Source organism: Thunnus maccoyii, chromosome 6 (genome assembly GCF_910596095.1).
Source record: "Thunnus maccoyii chromosome 6, fThuMac1.1, whole genome shotgun sequence".
NCBI lineage: Eukaryota > Metazoa > Chordata > Actinopteri > Scombriformes > Scombridae > Thunnus > Thunnus maccoyii.
This window is the reverse complement of record NC_056538.1, coordinates 23,843,137-23,867,840: the sequence shown is the minus strand read 5'-3', so window position 1 is coordinate 23,867,840 and position 24,704 is coordinate 23,843,137. Positions and strand designations below refer to the sequence as shown.

The following is a 24,704-nucleotide window of genomic DNA, read 5'->3' as shown; positions in this document are numbered from 1 at the left end:
AAACCACAAATAAGAATCCAACAAAGTTGCTTTATTATATACTGACAGCAATAGAAAAGGAGAAGTATGTGTGCAAAAGTTGGCTATAGGACCACAGTAGATAACACATCTGTCAATATTTACAGATACTTACAGAGGAAAGGGGAATTTTCACACACTCCAAAAATAAAAAAATAAAGTCCAAGAGGTAACATGTGCATTAGAGACATTTTCTGAGAGTTTCTGTATTCAGGCTCAAAAAAAAAAAAGTCCTGTATATGCTTTATACATCTGCTTTGCAGCTTAGTTCAGGTCCATGGTGGCCAGAGTAGGAGACAGCTCAGAGGGAGTTGTGGGAGAATGAAGGATTTTATCACAGTCAAAGTTATCAAAATATTCAAGTGAAAGGCCTCTCGTCGCTTTAGCTGTCCAATCGGGATGGGTCCTGAGCTCAAGGATGAATCCAACAGGCGTCTTTTGGAGGATCTGAGAGTCAAACGAAGTGCCGCGGAAGAAGGCTTGCATTTTATAACAGTCCAGGTTACGAAGGCGGTTCACTGGATTCTTGCACAGCAGCTGCGTCATTCAAGAGAGAGTGAAACAGATAAAAATGTGTCATTCAGAGGGATCACAGCATCTTAATGAGAGAAAACAGAATTGGATTTACTGACCTCGGTGAGTAGTAAGATCAGAGCAGAGCTGAAGGTCTGGGGCAGGATGTAGGAAAATTGTCTGACTTTGCTCAACATGGTGCTGTGGTCTGGCTCTGCAGGTACTGGGAACTAAATACACAAAGAAATGCTCAGACAGTCGTGACGAACAAGTGTAGAGCTGATAAATATGCAGTTACTTGAAGTGTCCTCACCTCCCCTGTCACCAGTGAGAACAACATAATGCCAAGAGACCACCAGTCAGCAGCATGGTTGTATGGACCCCCACTTAACACTTCAGGAGCTGCTCAGAAAAAAACAGGGAAAAAAGGACAAAAACAACATGGTGTTAGATTCATCAACATAACGCAGAAAATAAAAAGGGAAAATCACAAAGACATGCATCAAAAATTGCAGCATGTGGAAGCAAAATAATATATATGTTTTGGGGGGAAAAGCCTTTGTCCAAGAACCGAAAGCGGTGGCATGCAAAGTACATCGCAGGTGCAATATGTTCATAACTGGGTCAACTGAATCTAATGGGAGCAAAACGCAGGTGGGGCTCTAATGTTGATGCGGTCATAAATAAAGACAGAGCTTCAAAACAATCACAGAAAAATACACAAACAGTGAGGTGACATATACTGCGCTGTACCTGAACCAGCCACTAATTATAATAATATATATAATAATAAAAATAAATTAGTGTTTCATTTATGAGAATTAACATAAAACATCTCACCCATGTATTGGATTGTCCCACATATTGTAAACGCTCTTCCTCCACGTGTCAACCGACGTGACAGTCCAAAATCAGACAAACGAGGGTGACCTGAGTCATGATAAAACACAAGCGGAGAGTGATGAAAGCCTATATAGAGTACTATTTGTAGTATTTTCGCATGATTTATTATTTGATTGAAGACGTCACTGTTGCTCCAAAGGGTCATTTTTACTTGACAGAAGTAGTAGAAAAAATAGGATTACCCTTGTCACTCAAAAGGATGTTCTCCATCTGAAAAGTCAGTAAGATTAGTATCATAAAAAGTTAGAAATACACAAAGATTAAAATGTTATATCAGGATAAGTATGTCACATATAAAATTTGTACCTTTACATCTCTATGCATGATCCCTAAGTCATGCAAAAATCCTAGAAATAAAAAACAATAAGATAGAAAGCAAGAAGATGTTTAAAATCTATGATTTGTGCATTAATACAAGTCAGTGCATACAGTAAAAGTGCTCTATATGATGAATGTCTGTTTGACACTGACCCAGCGCGCTGCCCAGCTCTGCAGCAAAGAGCCGAACCTCATCTTCCCCAAACTGGCCTTTCAGTAACCAGTAAGTGTACAAGTCTCCAGTGTCGCAGTAGTCACACACTGCAGAGGATGAGACACAAACACATACTTTCATATCTTTGAAAGTGACTACAGACAGTATGTAGAAGCACATCAAGTTAATGCAAGCCAGCATTTTCTGAAATGAAGTATTAGAAATGAGGAATCCACTAAGAAGGAAGAGGATAAAAAAGGTTTACTCATCACACTGTTGCACCGTGTGAAAAGTAAGAAATAAGGCTGAGTCAAGTAAAAACTACACAGGCTTCTGCTTAGTGTATTTCCTGATTTTAGGAAATCTCTTTGTACTGTAAACCTTGATAATCTTTATTTAATAAATGGATACAATGATGATCGGTGGTAAACTCATGCAGGCAGCACAGCAGCTGTAGCCACACTGGACCGAGGGTGTGAGCCTTACCCGGCACTCTCATTAGATGGCAGTGTACCTCTTCAATATCCAGTACTGAGATTAGTGATCAGACCCAGCCTAATCTACAGTATATCACTATAGGACCAAAAGGGCCAAAACTACTCAAACATAAAAAGGATAAAGGTAGTGGAAGGGGAGAGAGGTTCAAACTGTGCCTCTGTTTATAAACTCACTAATGAAGAGATGGCGCTTTGTCTGCCAGCACTCCTGCAGATTGTGGATAAATGGGTGTTTGAGCTGCCGCTGCAATGCAACAGTTGACACACACAGACACACACATACACACACACATAGAGTGACAGTGAATATAATAGTGAGAGATGGACAGAGATGTTCCCTTTATTTCAAATAATATCATATAAAAGAGTGAGGAGAATGAGGAATTTCACTGTGCTGGTTGTTGGGAATTTGATTGTAGCCCTTAAAAATCCTGCATCCAGATAATAATTTTGCACTTTGTGTGCTTCACTATATTTGAAGTCATGTTTACTGCGGAGTCCAGAGTTTGTCAGCACAAACTTTGCAGTAAAAGATCAGTCGTGAAGAAGAAGACAGCTAAGGACCCTTTGTCCTTTTATAACTGCAAAGAAAATATCACTTTTAACAGTGATACACCTTCTGACTTGTACTCGGAGAAGCTTTTCTTCTTTTACGTAGATGTTTTGATGAGTAGAACATGTACTGTAAGTGTAAGAACAGTAAAGTATCAGTATGTCTACCCACTGAGAACGTTATGATATATATGTGATATATATGTGATATACCTGAATGATGACTTCCTCTTTTGACTGCTCCAGCGCTCCACGCTTCAAGATCTCTGACTTTGGTAAGACCTAAACCACAATGAAAATTATTACACAAATTTATTGTATGTTCATACACAAATCTGTTTTTTTAACAGCTGAACTAACCTTTACAGCGTAAATCTTCTCTTTTAAAACATCCTTGACTTTCACGATGGGTCCAAATGACCCTTTGGCTATGAAACCCAGGATCTGTGAGCACAGAGGTACAGTTATTCCCACTGCTTTTCTGCAACATCTGCTTCAAAGATTTGAACATTCTTAAGTTGTGGTGCAGAATACCTGGAAATGCTCTTGTCCAGGAAATGTTCGGTGTGGGAACTCAGGCAAAAAGACAGAAATGAGAGCAGGAGTCTTTTTCTCTGTGTCTGATGTCTCAGCGCTGTTCTCTGGGGGCAACAGGAGCTTGGGGATGGACAGTCTGCTGTCCGGTCCATCGGGCTGAGAAAATACAGCCGAGTGTCCGAGCCTGTGAGCAATGTGGACCCCCATGTTTGAGAGGAGTCCATGACTGAATCGACGCTGAGCAGTTGCTCCCTCTCTCTACATTTAGTGGGTAATAAGATGATTAAAATGGCTTATTATCAGTGGAGGAGTGTAATTACATACATGTACTCAAGTACTGAACTTTAGGTACAATTTTGAGGAACAAGTATTTTCATTTTATGCTTTTTCTTATTTATACTCAACTACATTTCAGAGGGATTATTGTACTTTTACTTCACTACATATATTTGATAGCTGTAGTCACTGGATACTTTGCAAAAATGAAATACAAATCCTGCAATGATCATGTAAAATATGATGAATTCTTATAGATTAAACTACTTAAGTGTATAAAGTGGCTACAATTAATCAGCTACAATATCAAAATACTGTTTAAATGTTACTGCATCAAGAGTAATCACATAATTAAAAATAATATAAAACTGACAAGGGTTATTGTGGGGTCATAATGATCATTTTTCCTTTTGATAACAAGCACAATTTGCTGTTTAAACTGTATTTTCACAAAATTTTACAGATTTTAAATGCAGGTCTTTTATTTATAATTGAGAGCATTTACATTGTATTTTTACTTAAGTAAATGATGTGAGTACTTCTTTCATCACTGCTTATAGAGATGATTTCATAAGATGAGTCATCGTTGCCTCAGTAATTATAGTCATTATTAATTACTGCGTAATTATCATTTCATGTCTGCAATTTTTTCCCCACAAAGATTTACTAAGAAGTTTAAACTGAATTAAATCAAATTTTGAAATAAATAAGACTTGACGTGCATTTTCTTGTTTTACACTATATACATATTTAGAAATATATAATTTAAACATCTTATCTGTCCATAAATGATCATTGAGCCTTGCAAATGGAAGTCTTAAGACTAACAAATCTATTTTTGAATAGTGCTGGTCAAACACAGACTTGATCAGCTACTTTTGTCTATCAGCGCTGCACAGAGATGTAATGACCCTCATGCTGCTGATCAGAAGGTCACTGCACACTTAGCAGCAACTAATCGATAATTCTATTTTTGCCGAGATCTCACTGTGATTCACAGAGGACAGATCTTAAGAGCACTGACTGTAGACCAGAAGACCAGTCCAAGCATCTCTAAAATAAGGAGTCAAGAACTGGTCTCTAAATAAGCCCAGTGTATTTAAAACACGCCACAACACGGACTTCATTTATACTTCACTGACTGATTTTGTACATTTTAAGTAAGTTACTGAAATGCAATTTTACTATGAATTCTTCAGAAAAACGCTACGTATCCAAAACACTCACTATCACATCATGTCACTGTTGCAATCTCGTATATTAGGTATTTAACATCGTAGCTCACGTGCACAGCGCGTATCAACATGTAAACAATCTGCGTCTGAGCTCAGATTTACTCACCTTCTTGTTTTTACTGATGACGCTGCCCATCACATCCTCAGAGTGTAAATAAACCAAAGTATTTCACACAAAAATAAGTTTAAAAAAAAACATTTGATTGAGCTCATCTTCATCCTTTTCCCGTTTCAGAGAGGCTCTGTCGTGTCCGAGGCATTAAAGCGCGTTTGAGAGAGAGAATGTTTGCAGCTGTTTGCAGAGAGTCATCCAGCGCGGGAAGGGCTCGATTCCGCTCCAGTTAAAGCTGTCAGATTAATGATCAATCACCCCTCTTTTCCCCAACTTACTTCCACTCACAGACCTGCCCCCCTTTATTCTTTATTCTGCACAATCATCCAAACACACCAAGGCCAGACTAGAACACTTTTTTATTGACAGACAAAACAATAAGTCACAGAGCTAACAGAAATTAGAATAAATCTGCTTTGTCAAAACAGTGAAATCAGTCAGATATGATCAGTTTAATTTAAATGCTTAGGGTGACTTGTCTTCTTCTTAATAGAAACGTGACTGCAATAACAGGCTTTGCAGAACAGTTATAGAAGAAGTCATCAACAGAAACAACCGCGGTTACAAAAATATCAAAATACTTTGCATAAAAAGTGCTTTTGTGTTAAAATTACAAAACATACACTCAGCGATTAGCTGCAACATTTTTTTTTCTTTCTTTGCCACAATACCATCGAACCAGGTGCCACATTATACAACACATTGAAATATTTTTGCTGCTCCGTTCTTGATATATTGCACTGGGATGAGGTACAGTCTAACAGCTAGCTGAGGGATGCAGACCGTCATTAATAAGTGAAATATAAAATAGCATCATTTGTGGTCATTTGTGGGAAAAGGCCTTCCTGTCAGAGCGACAGTCATACAGCCGTGTACAGTTTCTTTAAGCTTTAATTGATAAAACATAAACTGATATATATATATAATATGTATATATCTATTTATTTTATGGCATTTCAAAATCTACTTTTACAGCCAACAGCATAAAAGAGGTTTTCAAGGTGCTTTGAATTGAGCTCTGTTTAATCTAGCACACTTTAACAGGTTTGACATACAGTGTTCCTGAGCCAGCAGGAAAAGGTGCTCTCAGTCATGCATTTGTAAGAAGCAGAGGAAACAGTAACAGTGAAGTGCTGGCTACATAAATGTTCCTCGCTACATTCAATGCAACCTAAGTGGTCATTATTTTGAAAGTTGTAGAGTGAAATTTTAAATGGCACACACATAAACAAAATAATATATATTTGGTCAAAATGGCACCCTGGTAATCCTGGAGCTGTTTGAGTTCCCTGCAGGCTGTTTTGTTTTTGCCAGGGATTTTGGCTATATTTCTATTCTGAGACACACCAGGAGTAGCCTTTCAAAAACAACAACTCCAGAATTTTTTTCTTAAGTTCAGCAGGCTGATATGATATATTAAGGTAACCCTAAAAACTATTTGAAACACCATCTCCCTTTTTCATTGTGATTCTTGAAGCCGGGTTGATATTTTGACCCCTAACAGGCAGTCTGCTTTTTCCCTGATCCCCTTCACTGAGGGAGTGTGGCAGCTGCTGTAGCGGATCATCCAGTCAACTTGTCTCTCGGGTTGTGAGATGTGTGTGTTTGTGTTTCACTTGCGTCGACTGAAGATGCTCTTCTTGCTGGAGCTCTTGTCTGCGGTGCTGAGGCCGATGAGGAGCCGCGCCTTCTCGTCTTCCTCCTGCTGCTGCAGGCTGTTGTCCGATTTCCCTTCAGATGCCTTCCCCCGCAGGTCTGAGGCTGACGCAGGCTTCAGACGCAGCTTCTCCTTTATCATCTGAGCAGCACCGAAGAGGGAAAAGGACAAGTTCATACATAGAAAACTTTTCAATGTCGTTTCTGCTTCTAGTAATTCTTGGTAATTATAAATAAATAAAAAGAATTTGGAACAAAATGCAGAAAAGTCTTTATAGATTAATTTAATAGTATCACAGAGCACATGGTGGTATTGTAACCTTAAATAACATCACAACAAGGTGTCTGCCTTCAATCACAGCTTATGTGGGCTTCAAGTAGTGAAAGTTTGTGTACCTGTGCTACAAGTGCTTTCCGACTGTCCCTTTTCACAGCCATGGCAAAGTCTAGCCACGTCCAGGTGTTGTTATGGTACTCCAGACAGGGCAGAACCAGGTTCAGGTCCTTCCAGTCCACACTACTCTTTTCTCCCTGAGGAAAGTAGGGGTGAGGGTGTGTAAAACATTAGTTCAACATCTAAAAAACATCAGACTGGGAACAGGAAGGGGCCTCAGCTACCAAGCTGTCCAGCACATAATGCCTCTACTGGAGCATTTTAACTGAACATGATGTTTTTAAAATTGTGGGTATTATTACTATACCTACGGTCCTTTTTAATCAATAATGATAAATGAGAGATTTCATCTCAAATAACAGTCAATATTGTGCAGGAACCCACCTTATAGCTGACACAGAGCGGCACTTGAGGAATCTTGATGTAGATGAAGGAGTTGTTCATCGCAGCTCTCTCCTTCATCTTATCAATGTCATCAACAGGATGCTGGTGGCAGAAATTGCACAATGTCATTACATTTATTTCTATTGTTACTCTGAACATTAGAGATAAAAACAAACAATCAAAAAGCATCACTACCTCAGGAGCTTTCCTGAACGACCTCCTGACCCCGGCAGTACGGTTCAGTCCCTGGGTGACACCTTTGCTGGGGCCCATAGCGCCCATGGTGTCCTCTGACGACTGCCGAGGCTTGACAGGGATACCTGTGACAGGGAGCACATCAGCATGAGCACTGTGGCCTCTGGGTGACTCTGCAACCTACACCTGATACTCCCACTGAGTCCGAGTCTTTTCTCTCTCTGACACACACACACACACACCTCAAGGTCATATCTAAAGTGAAAGAGCCTTTTAATAGCTCAGAAGGATGACATAACACAGTAATGGGTTATTTAATATCACACACACACGTCTGGCAAAAAGAAAATGGAACCTATTATTGACTGGGTAGATGCAGGGTGGTAAACACACACAAAGAGACGGGAGTGCTGGTTGGATTACTGCTCTTTAGGGCTGCAACTGACAATTATTTTCATTTTCAATTCACCTATTTTCTCAATTAAACATTTGGCCTATAAAAGGTGATGTCTTCAGATGTCTTGTTTTGTTTGACCAACAGTCAAAAACCCAAAGATATTCAGTTTACTATCATGTATGACCATGGATCAAAATAATAAAGTTTTCTGTCAATCGACTAATAGTTGCAGCTCTACTGCTGTTGGCAAAAAAACATACCAGTAGTAACCAATCTGAACTTGTCCTCCTCATCAGTAACTTCTTCCTCCTCAACATTTCTTCCTGGGAAGAAAAATCCCATCATCCTCTTGAAGAACTGGTACATCAGCTGGATGGTGAGAGGCACTACGTTCACCTGATGACGGAAACATTTGTTATTTTAAAAATCTTTGACAAAACACAAACCAAATACTACAGTAAAAACAGCCGCATGTGATGTTCTTCACCTCGAAGTGTTCCTTGACAGAGATTCCTCCCACAGGGGGGCGGACTTTACTGAAGATGCGCAATGCAAACTGTCGTCCTGACTGACAGGCACTCTGAGGACGAAGCACCACCTATAAAAAAATATTTTGTTTGTTTAATCTTCAGCTACATCACAAAATAAAGCTCAAGTGAGTCTTAGTTTGAAGTAATTTTGAATTATACTTAAATATTAAACAACGCACATGACTCATGATATGAACCACAGTATGAAACGTTATTAGTGCAATTGTAATGAGTCCTCAGTCGCACATGCATCACTGAACCATGGGTGTGCATGCAACACTGAATATGAAACTCAAGAGCCACTGAGTGATCCCATCTGGATAAATAAGATGGAGTCAACACAAACATCACAGTAGTGTCACTGTATCAGCAGTGTACATACCCTCACTCGCTGCACAGAGGAAACCAAGTAGAGAGTCATGAACATTGGTGAACATGGCACTGTGGGCTTTAATATACTGTTTGTGTGGATAAACCCCTTGAGCACAGTTTTCAAAAGTATGTCATTGCTGTCATTAATCACTTGTCATTAATTGTTGTAGAAATAATGCCAAAAAAACCAACATATTTGTATCATCTGAGAATCTTATTTACCTTGTATGCTGCATTGGGCAGAAGGTTGTTCATTGTGAACCAGCCTAACTCCAAAAGATGCTCTGCAGTGTCATCAGACTTGTTCAGCTGTGGGGAGAAGACGTGTTGATCACAGTGTGATTAACATATACAATCCAGCACAGATTAAGTGTAATATTGGAGGAGCCTGATATTGGAATAATAAATCGTATAATACTGACTGAAGTGCAAATTGTCTAGTTTACTTTAGATTTTTTCAAACTCAACAGTAGGATATGGAACATATTCCTGTTATTGTCAGATAGTTTTTGAGAAAGAAAATGCTGGAAAAGAGCTAGAGCTGAGAACATAAGAGCTACAGAGAGAGAAACAATAAATTTTTACATCTGGATGGACTACCATCATCAATCAGCTGTGCTCACCTTGCTGTACATAAATCTCTGCAGCTCTAGCTCAGCAATGCCTAGCTGGCCGTCCTCTTCGGTCAAACACCAGCGGGCCTGGGCAAAGTAGATCTCTGTTCTCCTCACCACACTCACATCCTCCGGAGGTTTACGCAGCTCCAGCTTGTTTGCCCGTTGCAGCTGGAAATCCTTAAAACACCTAGAAGAAAGCATTTTTTTTTTGTTTTAACCTGAGCGCCATATCTTTGTAGTGCTCATGCGAATGTGAATCGGTGCAGATGTGAGACCTGATGAGAATGTTGAGCTCTTCACTCTTCATCTGCATGTCGTTTTTCTCCTGGTTTAGCTGGTTCTGCAGCCTTGTGTTGATGTCATTCAGTTCATCACTGCTTAGTTCATCAGGTTGTCCCTGCAAGATGAGGAAAGACACACATGTTAATGCCAAGAATCAGTAATGCAAGTTTAATGTCTAACTCCACCTGGATGTTTATATTTAAAAAGGACAGATAATTGATGACAGAGGGTAGATTTTGTGGATCTTGTATATTTGTTTGAACGCTAAACTGTTACATGCCCAAAAGTTAGAATCATCAATATCACTTCAAGACATCACAGGACAAGCTTTTCTCTCACTTGATTTATTTATTTTTTACATACCATGATCACAGGACTGTGTGACTCACCCTGATGTTGGAGTAAATCTGTTTTTCAAGTCGTCTAATCTGAGCAAGGTGTTGCCTGACTGCCTCCTGGAGATGCAAGATGCTGCTGCGCTGCTCCTCAGGGTTACTAGAAATCTCCAGCTGGAAACGCACACGCTGCTTTTTCTCACTGTGCTCCTAGACACACCGCACGGAGAATGAAAACACAGAATAAGCAAAGATGAAGCATTAGAAAGGAAATGGAAATCTTCCGTTGAGTGCACTGGAAGATGGGACCATTAGCCAGCTGATACCCCAGCCCACCTTGCGTCTGGGTTCCACATGTAACAGCAGGTTGTTGACAATGTCCAGGATCATAGCATACTGGACAGGGTTAGTGGATATCTCAAGGTCGTGGTGGATGAGGGTGAAAGTGTCTACAGCCCCTGAGAAATTAACATAATAACATTTTTTAGGGTTCATCCATTGCAACTTTCTTTGCCATGAATGCAGGTTTAAGATATACAGTAAGATCTGACATACCAGCTTGTTTTTTCAGCAGGTCTTCTTTCTCATGGCTATTCCTCAGCTCTGGTGGTTTGATCTGTGTGGCCAGCTCTGGGTTGATGTCATGACTGTAACTGATGTAGTGCATCCGGCAGCTACACCGGGAGATGATACGTTGAACCTGCTGCATCTCGTTCACCTGGGCTGGCTGGTTCCAGTCTGTACAGACACAGAAAAAGAAATTTCACTATTCTTAAAATATTACAGCGAATTAAAAATCATTTAACGTAAAGAAAAATAAATGTATAGAGACGACAGCAGGGCAGTGGAAGGCATACAAGACATTTGATGAAACATCTTTCTCAAAAATACAGTATGAACAACATCAATTATGTGTATTCAGGCAGATATTTTTTACAGCTGTGTGGTCAGTTTATTGCAGTCTGGTGTGGTGCCATACCTGTAGTGGTGCTAACCATTCCTCCCACAGCCTGGCCACTCTCCATCAGCTCCAGCACTGAGTCTAGATTACGCTGTCTGTGCTCCTCTATGTTTTTCACCTAAACACAACACAATGAAAAAGTTCAGAACAAATCAGAGCTTGTGGTGTTGTAGTTGACTAGTTAAGATGGAACTGGGTTAATTTGTACTTGCTCAAAGACATGTAACTTCTCACCCTGACCTATAAGAAACCCTGATATGACTAACAGATGAGGGCTGTGCCTACCTCCAGCCACAGCTGCCTGTCCTCTTGCTCAGATGGGTTGGGCTCCATGGTGGCAAAGTACTGCATGCCATCCAGCAGACAGGTCCAGGTGGTTTTCTGCTTCAGGGTGTCGTTGTACCAGGCAGGGTGGTACTCACACTGGAGCAGCTGCGCCTTGGCTGCAGACACCAGCACACAGCCTGCTGTCTCCGTGCCGCGCAACATCATCTGTTTAAAACAAAGACGAGCAGGATTCAAACATATGGGCCAGCCAGATAAAAAACCTCAATTCATTAAACCAGCTTTGGGAGAAAAAACTCAGCTCTCAAAAACATAAACCTTTAAGACTTAAGAATACAGAAAACTGAACAAATCTTTCCAAAAAAAATGGTTACCTGGCAGTTAACCAACTCGATAAACCAGTTGCGGTTATAGACATCATCAGTCTGACAAGCTGCGATGCCACAGAGCTGATCACTGACACCGGAGTCCTCCTCTGAGAACACCACAAACTTATCTGTTTCCTCAATCAGTTTCTGGAGCATTGATGTTCCTACAGAAAGAAGAGGAAAATATGTTAGATGTACTTACGGGACTTTTTTTCCCCCTACAGGTTTCATTAGTAAAGGAGGTTCCTCACCTTCATGTTGACTTTTCTCTGCTCGATTGAGGGTGGGCACAACTGGCGTGGTAGGGGCTGTGTTAGGAGAGTAGTTGGAAGGAGAGCGTTTGAGCTTCTTGGTCTGTAGCTGTGTGTCGATCCTCAGACCCTTCAGAGCTTCAGTGGAAAGGTTTCTCTTCAATACTGAAGCCTTTTTATAACCATCATACAACCCAAAGGCTATGTTCCTGTTGGTGGTGGTCCAGGAGGCACGCAGGTCCACCAGGCGCAGTTTGTGGGTGTAAGAGGCGTTGGTCTCATCCTGCGGGTTCACCTCCTGTCAAAAAACATTTAAAAAAAAACCTTTATTATACATGAAACCACAGCAGAAAAACAGGCTTCTACTCCAGCAGCTCTGGGCTCTTACCTCTTCCATGCGGTTGCTCTGTCGCTGGTAGCTGAGGGAGGACAGGCTGAGCAGGTGAGTCTTCTTCACCTGAGCATTGATCTGGTGGTCAGCGGTCTCATCCCAGGTGGAGGCCATCAGGTGAACAGTCACTTGTGAGAGCTCACTGACCATCTGAGTTACATTCCATTCAGAGATCAGCCTCCTCATCACAGTGCCAGCTGAGAGAACATACAAACACACACATGCGTCCACATTTTAAAAAATACCGACTACTTTATATTATGTTTGAGAGACGAATGAACACTTTGTTTTAGCAGTATCATGCTACGGCCTGTACCCTGTGGAATAAGTCTCTGTGCCCCTCGAGTGAAGACATGGCCTTTGTTGCACTCCACTTGGATACCTCTCTGCTGGGCAAAGGAGGCCCAGTAATGCACCTAAAAGACACACAATACATAGAAAAATATACAAATTATTAAGTTAAGAAAACAAGAGGGAAACCTATTTAATTATGTGTCAGAAAGCACAGCACATAGTAACTGCAAATGCAGATTTCATGAGGACTGTTGCTGGAAGGCAGCCTAATAAAAACTTACTTGTAGTTGAGGGAAGGCAGCTGTGTAAGACATCTGTTTGTAGTGCTGACCCAGCTTCTTGCGGACTGGCCTGAGGCTGTGGAAGAGCTTGCCTCTGCAGATTGGTCGAGATACGCTTGTCCAGGTGGCCCAAAAGTTCTGCATCCAACGCAGGGTGCTGCTGTACAGCAGGATTCTGGGCTGGGAAAGTTCTAAAAAGGAAAAAACATTTATGTACAAATACAAAATACAAATACAATGCTGATTTCAAAGTACAGTGGGATTAACTTAAAATTCTATGCATAAACGCATGTAGGAAAAATAGGTTGCACACACCTGAGCCACAGTGCTGGTTAAGGTCCATGGTGATGGAGAGGTTGAGGTTCTCTGAGCGAAAAGCTCTGTAGGAGTCATGAGGTTGTCCTGAGGTCACGTCTGCAACATTCTCCGCACAGCAGAGCATTACAGCATGGTGGTCATGGGGGTTGCCATGGCAAAGCCATTGGAGGTCAAGGGTCATACACAGATTGGGCAGGTGTAAAAAACAGATATCATCGTACCTAATATAGAAAAAAAGGAACTTGTATTACTGATCAATTCTCTACAAATACAGTTGAGAAACGAGACACTAATTTGAAGTGCAGTGCCTTCACTCACTTTGATGCTGTCCTGACGTTTACATCCAAATCTCCTTTAAAAACAAACTGCCCAGGGTTCCAGTCAAAGTTCAGCTTAGTCCACTCCCAGTGCAAGTTTTCTGTAGTGTTGTATGGGTCCTGTAAGAATGCAAGATTCATCTTTATATTAGATTCGGTGATAGCTCAGATACCACAAGATACTAAAACATAAAATAACAAAAATGTGAGGGTGTAGTATGTGCCATAAAACATTTAAACCAACTGATCTATACCTCTTTTTCTTTATTATTTGAACAGTGTTTTACATTGTTTTACCTCTGTAGCTAGCTGATGAAGATTAGCCTGATCAATATCCATAACCCAGCGTCCATGCAGTAGGAGACGACTTTTGTCCCACCAGGCCAGGGGAGGTGAGGGATCAACTGTGGGTTTGGTCAGCAGATCGACTGACTGGCCAATTAAAGTCCAGGCAGGGTCCCAACATGGCCCCCACACAATAGTGTAGAGAGAGATGTTGGCTGCATAAAGAGAAGATATACTGTCAGTGAAAGAGTTAACTTCACAGCAGTAAGACAGTTGTAAAGGCAGGGCAATCCACTATCCATTTACCGATGTGTTACTTTCAAGGTAGCTAAATATAAAAACACAAATCTCTATATATCCAGCTATCAAACAGGTTAGGCACCTTTCTGGGGTGATACTGTGGTAACCAGAATTATTCTCACAACTCACATTTGAAGTCATAGTAGAACTTGAGTGGTGGCATATTCCTGTGGACTGTCACATCTCCCCATGGTTGACCAAGTGGGACAATCTCTTTGCGATGAGCTCTGGCCTGTCCATCATGCTCCGTCCCGATCAGACGCCCTGATAGTTCCCAGTCCCGGATCTCAAACAGATAACGAGGGTAGTCCCGAATTCTCACTGGCACAGTGGAAAGAGAGGAAAGAGGTAAATTTGTTGTGTGTATTTAAAACGTTTATTGTAATCTAACTCTTGTCTTCAATCTGCCATTAATGCTGTAAATTGTCTGCAACTTACCCAAAAAGGCAGCCAGTTTAAATTTGATAGCACGGCACCACTGGACCACCAGAGGGAGTCCCTCTCTGGGGAAGGGACTGATCCCGTCAATGTCCCTCAGCTGCTCTCTCACCCTTTCTGGCCCATGAAGAGACTGGTCAGCCAGGACTACAAGTTCCAGGTCTGACACAGTCCAGGTCAGCAGAGACTTCCTCATGGGTGTGTTGGCATATAGGCGGCGTGAGCGCTGGATGTAGATCTCAATGTGTTTTCTCTCCAGTGAACTATACAGCTCTTCTATCTTTCTGGCAGGCAGAAGTTCTCCATGCTGCTTACGCAGATCCGCCACCTTCTTATCCAGAAGTTGCAGGCGCTTTGCACTTTCCTTGCTCTCATCCTTCATCAACTCGTAGTTGTCTCGCAGCTTGATTTCAAAGACATCGTCCAAGAAGACAAACGAGAACTGCCTGATTTTGAACACGAGGTCAGGAGGCAGAGGCTGGACAGTAGTGGCCTGGTTTGGGGAGCGATGCAGAGTCTTTAACCACTTCTGCACACTGATGGCCATGTCAAAGGTGTTTGAGAAATTGTACTGGTAGGGGAACTCTACAGCCAGGATCGGACAAGTGAGCACCCAGACGCGGTTGTGAGGAGTGGTGAAGAAGGGGAAGTTGTCTCTGTGAAGCTGCATTTCAGTCAGCTCTGCTTGTGTCTCCACATCTAGGCCTTGAAAGGAGACAATGTTGTTACCATCAAAGTTGAAGATCAGCGAAGGGGAGCGAATGTGCATGGAACCAGCATGCTTGGAGACTGAGAGGGCTTCTGTGTGCAGGAGAATATAGTTCTGCTCGCTAACGTGGGCTGTCAAACGAGTGCAGCTGAGCTCGATACGCACACACAACCCTCTATTCTGGCCTGCAATGATTTCACCCTCCGTAGGTTTGACAGGACAGTCCTCTTCTTGGTCTCCTCTAAGCATACGCCAACAAGCCTGAGCTTCAGTCATGTGCTGATATAAGACCATGTGGTCCGGTGGCGTCCATTCGACAGCAAGCTCCTCTTCACATTGAACCTGATTGAGAAATCACAATATGTACAATATAAACCCTGAAATATATTGATGCAGCTATAATACTGACACATAAATCAGTTTAATCCAGTGAAATAAAACCTTATCAAGATCTGATTACCTGTAAGGTGTGAGTGGTGATATGGTAACAGAGGACTATTGTGGCGAGTTTGAGGACAGGGTTGGGAGTCTGGGAGGCGGGGCAACACGTTTCCATGTTCTCTGTGAGTGTCTTGACCACTGACAAGCTAACACCCTGTAGAGACACTCTTGAGCTCTCTGCAGAGCTCAGGACTCCGACTGAATCCATCCGCAAAGACACAGCTCCTAGAGAAAACACAAGCAAATAAAATAAAGATTAAAAGTGGCATTCAGAAGGGGAGAGCACTGTTCATTTCTTTTAAGTTTGAAAATGTAATTTTTCTTAACCTACCTGCCAGATTAGAGACGGTGAACACATTAACATCCTCCAGACAACAGTCCAGTTTAAAAAGCAGGCTTAGCTGTGAAAAGGGGATGCCTTGTACAGTATCGTCACTAGGGGGAGACACCAGGGGCACGTCAGACAGCTGTGGCCCCGTGTCACGAGGAACGCAGATGAGGGACAGCAGGCGAGACAGACACAGTGCACAGGTCTCTGAAAGCTCCACTTGAAGTCCCCTCAAGCTGGACTCCACACTCAGACTCGGAGCCTGGCTGCAAAACTCCACATGGGGCCGGTTCAAACTCCCCTGCAGGAATGAGATTTAATAAGAAAAATTATCAATACAGTATGCAAATAAACTCTTATCAACTTGAAACATGTCGTTAGTTAACATGTTTGATCTAATTTGTGGTTAGGAAAGCTGTGAATCTGATTAAAAATTAGAAAGAAACATTAGAAAAAACACTTTGTGCTTTACAGAAAGTGTATGTGGGTGTGCACAAGGACACCTTTCATTATGTTTTATTTGAAAAAAGTAAAAATAAATCTAAAGCATTGTTTTACTTAATCAAAAAGAGATTCTAAATGTTCCCTTATTGTTTGTGCTCCTACCTGAAGTCTTAAGGAGTCTAGAATTAACGCCTCTCCCCACACATGTTTACCAGGAGGGTGGGGTGCTTGTTGAATGTGAGACCCCTGACCCACTCTCCACCAGAAGTTGTCCAGGATCAGTGAGGCACGCTGGTGCACATTCTGGGACTGCCTCTCTTTGTCAACTTTCATGTCAAGAAGATGCTGCAGTTCTACAGGTGTAAAGGGCAATTATACAAAAAAACATTATTTTGAGGACACAAATTTAAATTTGCTGCAGTATAGCAGATTGTCCATAAAAAGCCGACATGGATAAAAGGAGTACAAGTTAATGTGTAACGTTTAAAGGGCACTCAAAGGAAATACCTTATCTAATCTAGACTGGCATGTTTGAAAAAGGTTGACCCAGTAGTCAACTACAGAATAAAAACCATGAAGATTTATTGAAGGAGACTTTGTTGTAACTATAATAAAGGACTTGCACATGATGTAAAGTAATAACATTGAGTGCTGGTGCTTACCACAAGGTCTTGAGGTTATACTTTAACGCAATAATGTCCTCATTTTGCAACGTAGCAATAACACCACATGACGTCCACCTGCTTTTCTTACAATTATGTGATCATGTGCAGTGTGTGAAAGGCCTGTAGTACCCGCACTGGCAGAGAGGAAGCCCAGAGCGAAAGGCGTTGTGTCTCCCAGCTGAACAGACACATTAACGTTGGACACGGAGGAGGTGATCATCACGGGGGCATCCAGGTGAGGGAGGCGCCTAAGTAAAAGGAGGATGGGCAAATAATCTAATGGACTACACAACACAATAACGTCATGGGGAAACAGAATGCAGAATGAGTGATGCACGAACACAAACACAAACAAGTGGGTAAGAAAGAGAAAATAGTAGAAGGTATTAGATTGTTAGTGGTGTTTTTACATTTTAGAGATGTCACAGGACAAAAAAAAATCAGGTTACACTCCCCCCAACTTGAGTATTACAATATATTAAACTGCCAAACTGAACAAATCTTGGATTTTTTTTCCCTACTGCAACTTGCCTTTTTCTATGTGCTGCTTTCCTGTGGATTAGTTGTTCCCATGGAAATAGATTTAGCCAATGGGAGAACTCCTGGTGACGGTAGTGGATGATGCAAGTGTTGACTGTGAATGACCCTGAGATGTCCATTGATGTAACCTAAATGTACAAAAACATTACAAAGTCAAAAATACTGTCAAGTATGAGTCAGAGATTTAAGAAGCTTTTGAAGAAACTTCACCTGCAGAGTTGTCTTGAGGGTATTCACACAAAGGATTCTTTGCCTACTTTGAGACAGAAGAAGTCCATCTGCCAATAAAAAAAAAACAAGAGCATGTTATTCATAGCTTTTTCCTCCATCCAACTCTCTCTGCATTGCGCCTGGTGCCCAGCTGTTCACTAACCCTCTAGAAGGAGCTCCAGGCTACTCTGGGGAAACCTCAGCTCAGGAGTGAAGCTTTTAAGGAGAAGCTGCTCATCGTCACGTCCGTAGCAGACCTTTAAAGACTTCAGAGTCCAGTTCAGGTGTCTGCGCAGATGGGCGAAACACATAAAATATTTGTGGAAACAATCATTCAAACACTAAAGAAGAAGAAAGAAAGTGAAAGCAAAATTCATGTGGCTGATTGTGAAACACTGACTCACCTCTTCTGGCTTTGCATGGACAGTGTTACATTTGTATTATCAAATTCCACATTGACCTTGTGTGGAATTAGTTGATGAAACCGTTCCACAGCTTCAGTCTGGATGAATTCAGTGTTTTCACTCTCTGAAAGAAAACGTCATTACTACCAGCTCGAGAAATCTTTAAGAAAAAAATATTTCAAGTATATACAAAGACTTTAAATGATGATTTGATTTAACATATCAATCAAACAACTGTTTTCCACCTAACTTTTCATCAGTCTGTATCGAAAGGGCAGAAATGAGGCAGGTTTTGAATGGTGCAGGGGTTTGAGAGGTTAAAAAGTTTAAATGACTAGCAACACTGCTTTAATGCTTGGGTTTCTGATTATCTAAAAATACTGTTTGAATGGAAACATGTGAGTGTGCAAGGTAATACTGTGTCACTTCCCCATTTCCTTTGTGGTTCTTAAGTGTGTATTTACACTAGAAAATCTGCCATCCTAAATCATATATGTGCTGCTTGTGCTCCACTACAAAGAAATTTCTTTAAGTTTTCATTCACCTGATAATGACACACAGATAAAGGTCAACAAAGCTCTATGATATGACCTTGTCCTCATTTTCTTGCTGGTTAGCAGGACAGCTAAAAATGTCCCAGAAAGCGGTAGACATCCAGGTGTTTTAGAATAAGCAAAAGATCACTGACGTAAAGCCAGTTGAGAACCACGATTAAAGTGACTTCACTGTTATTGTTCTGGGTACATACTGTGGGTATACTGAGCATATCTAATTAGGGAGGGCCGTGATTTACCACTGGGCTACTGGGAAAATCCAGTTAACGATCAGACTCGCTGATATGAAACGATATGAAAATGTCTGAGAAAAGACAAGAATTGACAAAAAAAATATTGAAAATGGCTAAATAATAAAATTTTCTTATCAGTAGCCAGAGCCACACAGTACTTGGTAACCACGCCAACACTGACTGATAATGGCCATCTGTGGTTTGTTAAACTATTCTAATAACAATTTTGACATTTTAGACACTATACCTTGTGTTTGTTCACCAGATGCATCTGGAATTCTCTTTTTGGGGGGCGCAGACACCAGGATTTGGCTAAGGAACAGACCCTCGTGCAGCTCTGCTATGAGCGTCCTCACACACAGGGACAGAGAACCTGGCCTCATCTCTGGTAGGCTCACATCCCCAGACAGTAACAGGCTCAGAGCCACTTCAGCCAAACATATGTCCTACAATAAAGAGTACGTTAGGCAAACGTATTCAATCACAAGCCTCCATTTTAGTGAAAATAGATGAACTCACCAACTGGCTGCTTTTAAGGACTTTACTGCTTAGCTGCCCGACTGAGAAGTCCCACGCCAACCTGCAAAAAAATGTTTTTAAAAATAATATCTGTGCAGCGTGTTTTCTCTTCTGATAATTCTTTTTAATGTCTTTGAATTAAATTAATCATTCAATCAGATCTGTGGTGGACAGAAAGACAGAGTTACCTTTTACTATGGTGGTCAAGTAACAAGGTGATGCCTGTGATGGTCATGTGCCACAGAGACTCTGACAGTGCTAGGTTCAGTACCATCACATTGATTGAGCTGACGTGGAATGACAGCAGCTGAGAACACAAGATAGGAAGTGAGATATTGTCTACAAATCACCTTAGAAAGATTCAGATATGACCTAATGTGAGGCTCCATACTTGTGACAGAAAGCGAAGTGCTGTGGGGCTGAGTGAAAACTTCCCTGACTTCTTTCCATGGCTCTGTTTCACCAAAGGTTTCAATGGTGCTTGCAAGTCAAACCTTACTCTGGTTTCCCCAACACACAATGCCAGGTATCTCCTAAAAACATAAACACACATAATTAAGTATTTTAATATATAATGGTTAAGCATCTCTGAGTGATTTGCTTAACCTCTTCCACTCCCAGAGGACGCCAGCATCCGTGGGGGGAAATTACTGTCTTTCGGAGGCTGTGGGCGACCTAAGGAATCCATTAGTACCAACCATGTCATACTAGCTTGTCGGGAAGGGGATAAATAGCGTTCAAAAGTTAGGCTAAATTTTGGTAAGGGAAAAACTGGCTTGGTCATTTTCAAAGGGGTCCCTTGACCTCGCAACTCAAGATATCTGAATAAAAATGGGTTCTGTAGGTACCCATGAGTCTCTCCTTCATAGACATGCCCACTTTATGCTAATCCCATGCAGTTTGGGCAAAAACCATGCAGTTCTTTGAATGCAGTATAAGTGTATTATTTTTGTCTATTCTAAAAATGGTGTATTTGAATATTTCTGCATACTGGGGTCCCCAGACAATCTTAGAATTGCATAAATTTGGTATGACTGGAAAGCTGAGACTGTTATGGATTCAATGAGCCCAATTGTATTCATGTGTGATTAAGTTAGTCCCCATTGTCGCCATTTCATTGTAGTGAGACCATTTTTTGAAACTTGACCTCACATTCAGAGGATGTATGACTGTATTGACAATAAGGGGGTTTCTGAGCAATTTCCAGAACAGAAGTGCTCACCATCCAAACGCAGAGAAATGCAGTTTTTACAGAAATCTCCAAATGTAAAAAATTTTTGATACCAAATTACAGCAATTTTCCTATGGTGTTCCTCAAGGTTTTGGTGTATTAATGTGATATTTTTTACTATATTTATCAATTCTTGAGTGCTATAAAAAGGTTCAACTTTGCACCAAATCTGTGTAGCAAATGGTATCAACCCAAAAATTGCTGCAACAACTTATGAAACATAATTGAGCCTGGGAATAGCCATCATATACTGCCATCATAATGTTCTAAGCCCTTATACATGCTAAACTGTTCATTACAGATTTGTTACTAGAAAAACTTGACACAGTGCTGAACTGCATCTCAAATTAATCATCAGGCTCCCAGATTTCAGATAATGTATACCACTTCTATGTGGCATATACTGCTGACCTGTTATCATCCCCTAAACATCCCCCCCTCCCAAAAAATGGGTCTATGGTAGGATGGCGGGAGTGGGAGAGGTTCAAGTTTTGATCTAAAACAATCAAAAAGACAAAAAATATGACAACTTACGGCAAATCCTGGTTTAGAAGTTTACTTGAAATCCATATTTTGTCAATTTCCTGTGATGAAGAGAGTGTAAAGGCCAATTAAGTCAAAGAAAAGTATGTTTGATATGTCCAACAAACAACATAAAACACATTTTGGCAACTATAGATCTAAACATGTACTCCTGACATGGTGTGTTGCTTGAGCTCACTATATAAATGTCATGTATACACAGTGTCTCTTACCAAAGTATGCTGGGGGTGAAACTGGATACTAACTCCTTGGACAGAAAACAGCCCGACTGATTTGATCTTTAGATCTGCATTCAGTGCGTTCTGGAAGAATCGCACAGCCAGGGAGCACATGAGCCACCTAGAAGCAAAAGACAAACATGGAAAATTATATCCTATACTGAGTTGTTCCTAAAGTAAGGAAGATCAAGAACAAGAAAAATATGGGCTGAATCTTGTGAGCAGTGCATGCAGTGTTAGGTTAAACTTCATCAAGACAGAGTTATCATTGGTTATCATGTACTAGACCCACGCATTTCTTACCTGAAAATGAAACATAGCAACACAATCCCGACCAGAAGAATCAGAAGGAAGGATATCAGCAAGGGAGACATTGTGTCCCAAGTTGTTCACACCCAAATCGTGGACATGGAGCTGGCTGCTCCTCTATCTGCTATAAGCAGCTGTCAAAAGAGGAAGAGATGTACTTCTCAACACACCTTACATTCAGGTGTTTCTAGCCAAGTGCTACTGACTGCTTGCTGGAAAACAATAACCAATAAGTCATATATCATTATAACTCGCTGAGGCAACATTTACTATGCTAATTCATAAACGTTACTTGAGTGTTTTTCAGCTAACGGTAACAGCTAGCCTCACTGCTAACATTGCTAATTAACTCCAGTGTAGTTACAAATACAACATGAAACAGCACGAAGCTAAACTATCACTTAGCGATATCTAAAACCTTTTACCTCAAGTTACTCCTTGTTAAGTAGCCATCGATGGCAAAACAGTCGGACAGTGTTATCCCGAAACTAACCACACATGAAATAGTTAAACTTGCCGCCGCGTCATCCAGAAAATCAATAGCAAATCTGTGCTAGCATTGTAGCATGCTAACGCTACGGCTAGCTCTGTTAGCATCGCTGCCAAATGGGTTAGTACACAACTTTGCATGATTCAAGTAACTACTTTAAGCGTCTTTGAACTGCGTTAGTGCCAGATACTTATAAAAAGTCACTTACCCTGGCATATTCAAAGCATTAGGTGTTCGCTTCACGGCATACTGCTGCAAACAGCAGTTTCACCTGACGGCTCACTCAGAGTAAACAGTCTCTGCTCAGCTGGCAGGTCACTTCACTTGCATAGCCAACTCAGTGACTCGAAGGAGAAAAGCTGGAACACTGTCAAAAAAATGCTGTTTAAGCAAATATTATTAGGGCATGAGCAATAAGTGGCACGAAGGCCGTAGTGTATTTGAAGGAATTATTATTATTTATGATTTTTATTTTTAGACCTCAAACACATTTTTGGGGTGCATAAAACTCACGAAACTTTGCACATGCATCAGTGGCAAAAACTTTTATCTGATATGGGTCTTGGTTTTGGGTGTGGCAAGTTGGCTCGATAGCGCCCTCTAACAATTTTCAAAGTCATAGCTCCTCCTTTAAATTTGACCAAGGTGAACGGAATTTGGCAGGTATGTGTAACACCTCCACTTTAAAAAAGCCTCTTGGAGCTATAACAGTTACTCTAGCCCCACCAAGAAGCTGGCCATTTTGAATTTTATCTGCATTTTTAGCAGAGGGGTCTATCTGGAGTCTTGCAGACCTACACAACTCAACTACTTTACTACAGGACAGACCCCCTGACCCCTGATCTTACTTATTTCACTGCTCATACCTAAACAAGTGGGCGTGTCATGTAGTAAAGTGGGCGTGTCGCGTAGATACTGCGAGTCTGCAGATAGGTCTACTTAATTTTTAATGTATTTTCTGTCAGATATAGGCGCTATACTTGAATTAACTCCTAGCAGCTAAAGCAGAGTTACCTCAAATTTGGTCAGCGAAATATAAAGACCTTCACGATGCTAAATTGCGAAGCTTTTGAGTTTTCATGGAACGCCATTGAGGTGGCGAGGTGGGCAATTTGCATGTTTTGCCATGAAACAGGAAGCTGTTGAAACTTCACTTTACATTATCGAATCTACCCCAAGTTTCACAAGCTTGGAGTCCAGGCCTGAACACATCTACATGTCAATATTGAGTCATGGTCATAGGGAAGCTCTATAGCTTCCCCTGCAAAATTTCAAGTAAACAGCCCGTATGGCACATGCACCTCGATGTACAAATTTGTTAAACACATGTAACACCTGAAGACTTTTAAAGAAAAAAAAAAAGTCTCTTGGTACCATGCCCTAAGTCCAACAGAAAGTCGGCCATTTTGAATTTTGTGTGCAATTTTAGTGCACTTTTGGCCAATCACGTGCTATACTTTTACGAACTCTTCCTAGCAGGTGAACAAGATGCACCTCATATTTGGTCAGCAAAATATCAAGACCTTCAGTGTAGCTGCATTGCAAAGCTTTTGAGTTTTCATGGAACAGCGTTGCCATAGCAAGGCAAACAATTTACATATTTTGCCATGAAACAGGAAACTGTTGTAATTCATTGTTCAATTTCATCCAAACTCGACCTGCTTGACAAGAGTTCAGGCCTTAATATTTCTATATATAAGTATTGAGTCATAGCTATCTACTGGCAACAGGAAGCAAGCCTTATGTTACAAACTTCCTTTGATTTACATGAAATGTATAGGTTGTGGTCAACCTTGATCAAACCAGAGGTAACAAGCATAGGAGTCATTTTAGACTCTGACTTGAGCTTTAAGTCCCATATAAACAAAGTGACTAAAACAGCATTCTTTCATCTCAGAAATATTGCCAAGGTTCGACCATTCCTAACTCAGCAAGATGCTGAAAAACTCTTTATCTCAAGTAGGTTGGACTACTGCAATGCACTTTTTATGGGTCTTCCTAAAAGGTCAATTGAAAGACTACAGCTTATTCAGAACTCTGCCACCAGACTGTTAACAAAAACAAAAGAGAGAGAGCACATCACTCCAGTCTTGGCTGGAC

At 41.1% G+C, this 24,704-nt stretch overlaps 2 protein-coding genes across 5 annotated transcripts; both read right to left on the bottom strand.

Moving 5' to 3' along the window:
- Positions 1 to 51: 51 nt before the first annotated feature.
- Positions 52 to 5,322, bottom strand: rskra (ribosomal protein S6 kinase related a). The gene is made up of 12 exons (XM_042414838.1): positions 5,110 to 5,322; positions 3,490 to 3,750; positions 3,316 to 3,399; positions 3,169 to 3,237; positions 2,578 to 2,647; positions 1,906 to 2,013; positions 1,741 to 1,781; positions 1,617 to 1,644; positions 1,372 to 1,461; positions 845 to 933; positions 651 to 761; positions 52 to 555 (listed from the first exon to the last, which is right to left on the bottom strand). The coding sequence occupies exons 1-12, from the start codon at positions 5,137 to 5,139 to the stop codon at positions 283 to 285; spliced, it is 1,254 nt and encodes a 417-aa protein (XP_042270772.1). The 5' UTR covers positions 5,140 to 5,322; the 3' UTR covers positions 52 to 282.
- Positions 5,323 to 5,455: 133 nt separating this feature from the next.
- LOC121898711 (protein KIAA0100-like) lies at positions 5,456 to 23,101 on the bottom strand. Of its 4 annotated transcripts, none has more exons than XM_042414065.1 (40): positions 22,813 to 23,101; positions 22,109 to 22,248; positions 21,800 to 21,926; positions 21,579 to 21,628; positions 20,205 to 20,346; positions 20,002 to 20,120; positions 19,814 to 19,874; positions 19,542 to 19,740; positions 18,508 to 18,631; positions 18,267 to 18,391; positions 18,104 to 18,171; positions 17,885 to 18,021; positions 17,483 to 17,637; positions 16,851 to 17,041; positions 16,248 to 16,545; positions 15,936 to 16,141; positions 14,767 to 15,817; positions 14,458 to 14,649; positions 14,041 to 14,243; positions 13,745 to 13,863; positions 13,424 to 13,647; positions 13,109 to 13,299; positions 12,850 to 12,949; positions 12,531 to 12,730; positions 12,143 to 12,440; positions 11,898 to 12,055; positions 11,524 to 11,730; positions 11,257 to 11,356; positions 10,833 to 11,015; positions 10,614 to 10,735; positions 10,332 to 10,487; positions 9,936 to 10,057; positions 9,667 to 9,847; positions 9,266 to 9,352; positions 8,629 to 8,739; positions 8,402 to 8,537; positions 7,745 to 7,869; positions 7,550 to 7,651; positions 7,168 to 7,302; positions 5,456 to 6,913 (listed from the first exon to the last, which is right to left on the bottom strand). In XM_042414065.1, exons 2-40 carry the CDS (start codon positions 22,177 to 22,179, stop codon positions 6,728 to 6,730), a joined length of 6,762 nt encoding a protein of 2,253 aa, XP_042269999.1. In that variant the 5' UTR covers positions 22,180 to 22,248; positions 22,813 to 23,101; the 3' UTR covers positions 5,456 to 6,727. The 4 variants fall into 4 exon arrangements, with proteins under 4 accessions (XP_042269999.1, XP_042270001.1, XP_042270000.1 ...); XM_042414067.1 differs by having other exon boundaries at positions 17,483 to 17,601; positions 22,813 to 23,100; XM_042414066.1 differs by lacking the exon at positions 22,813 to 23,101 and adding an exon at positions 22,540 to 22,713.
- Between the last annotated feature and the right edge of the window lie 1,603 nt (positions 23,102 to 24,704).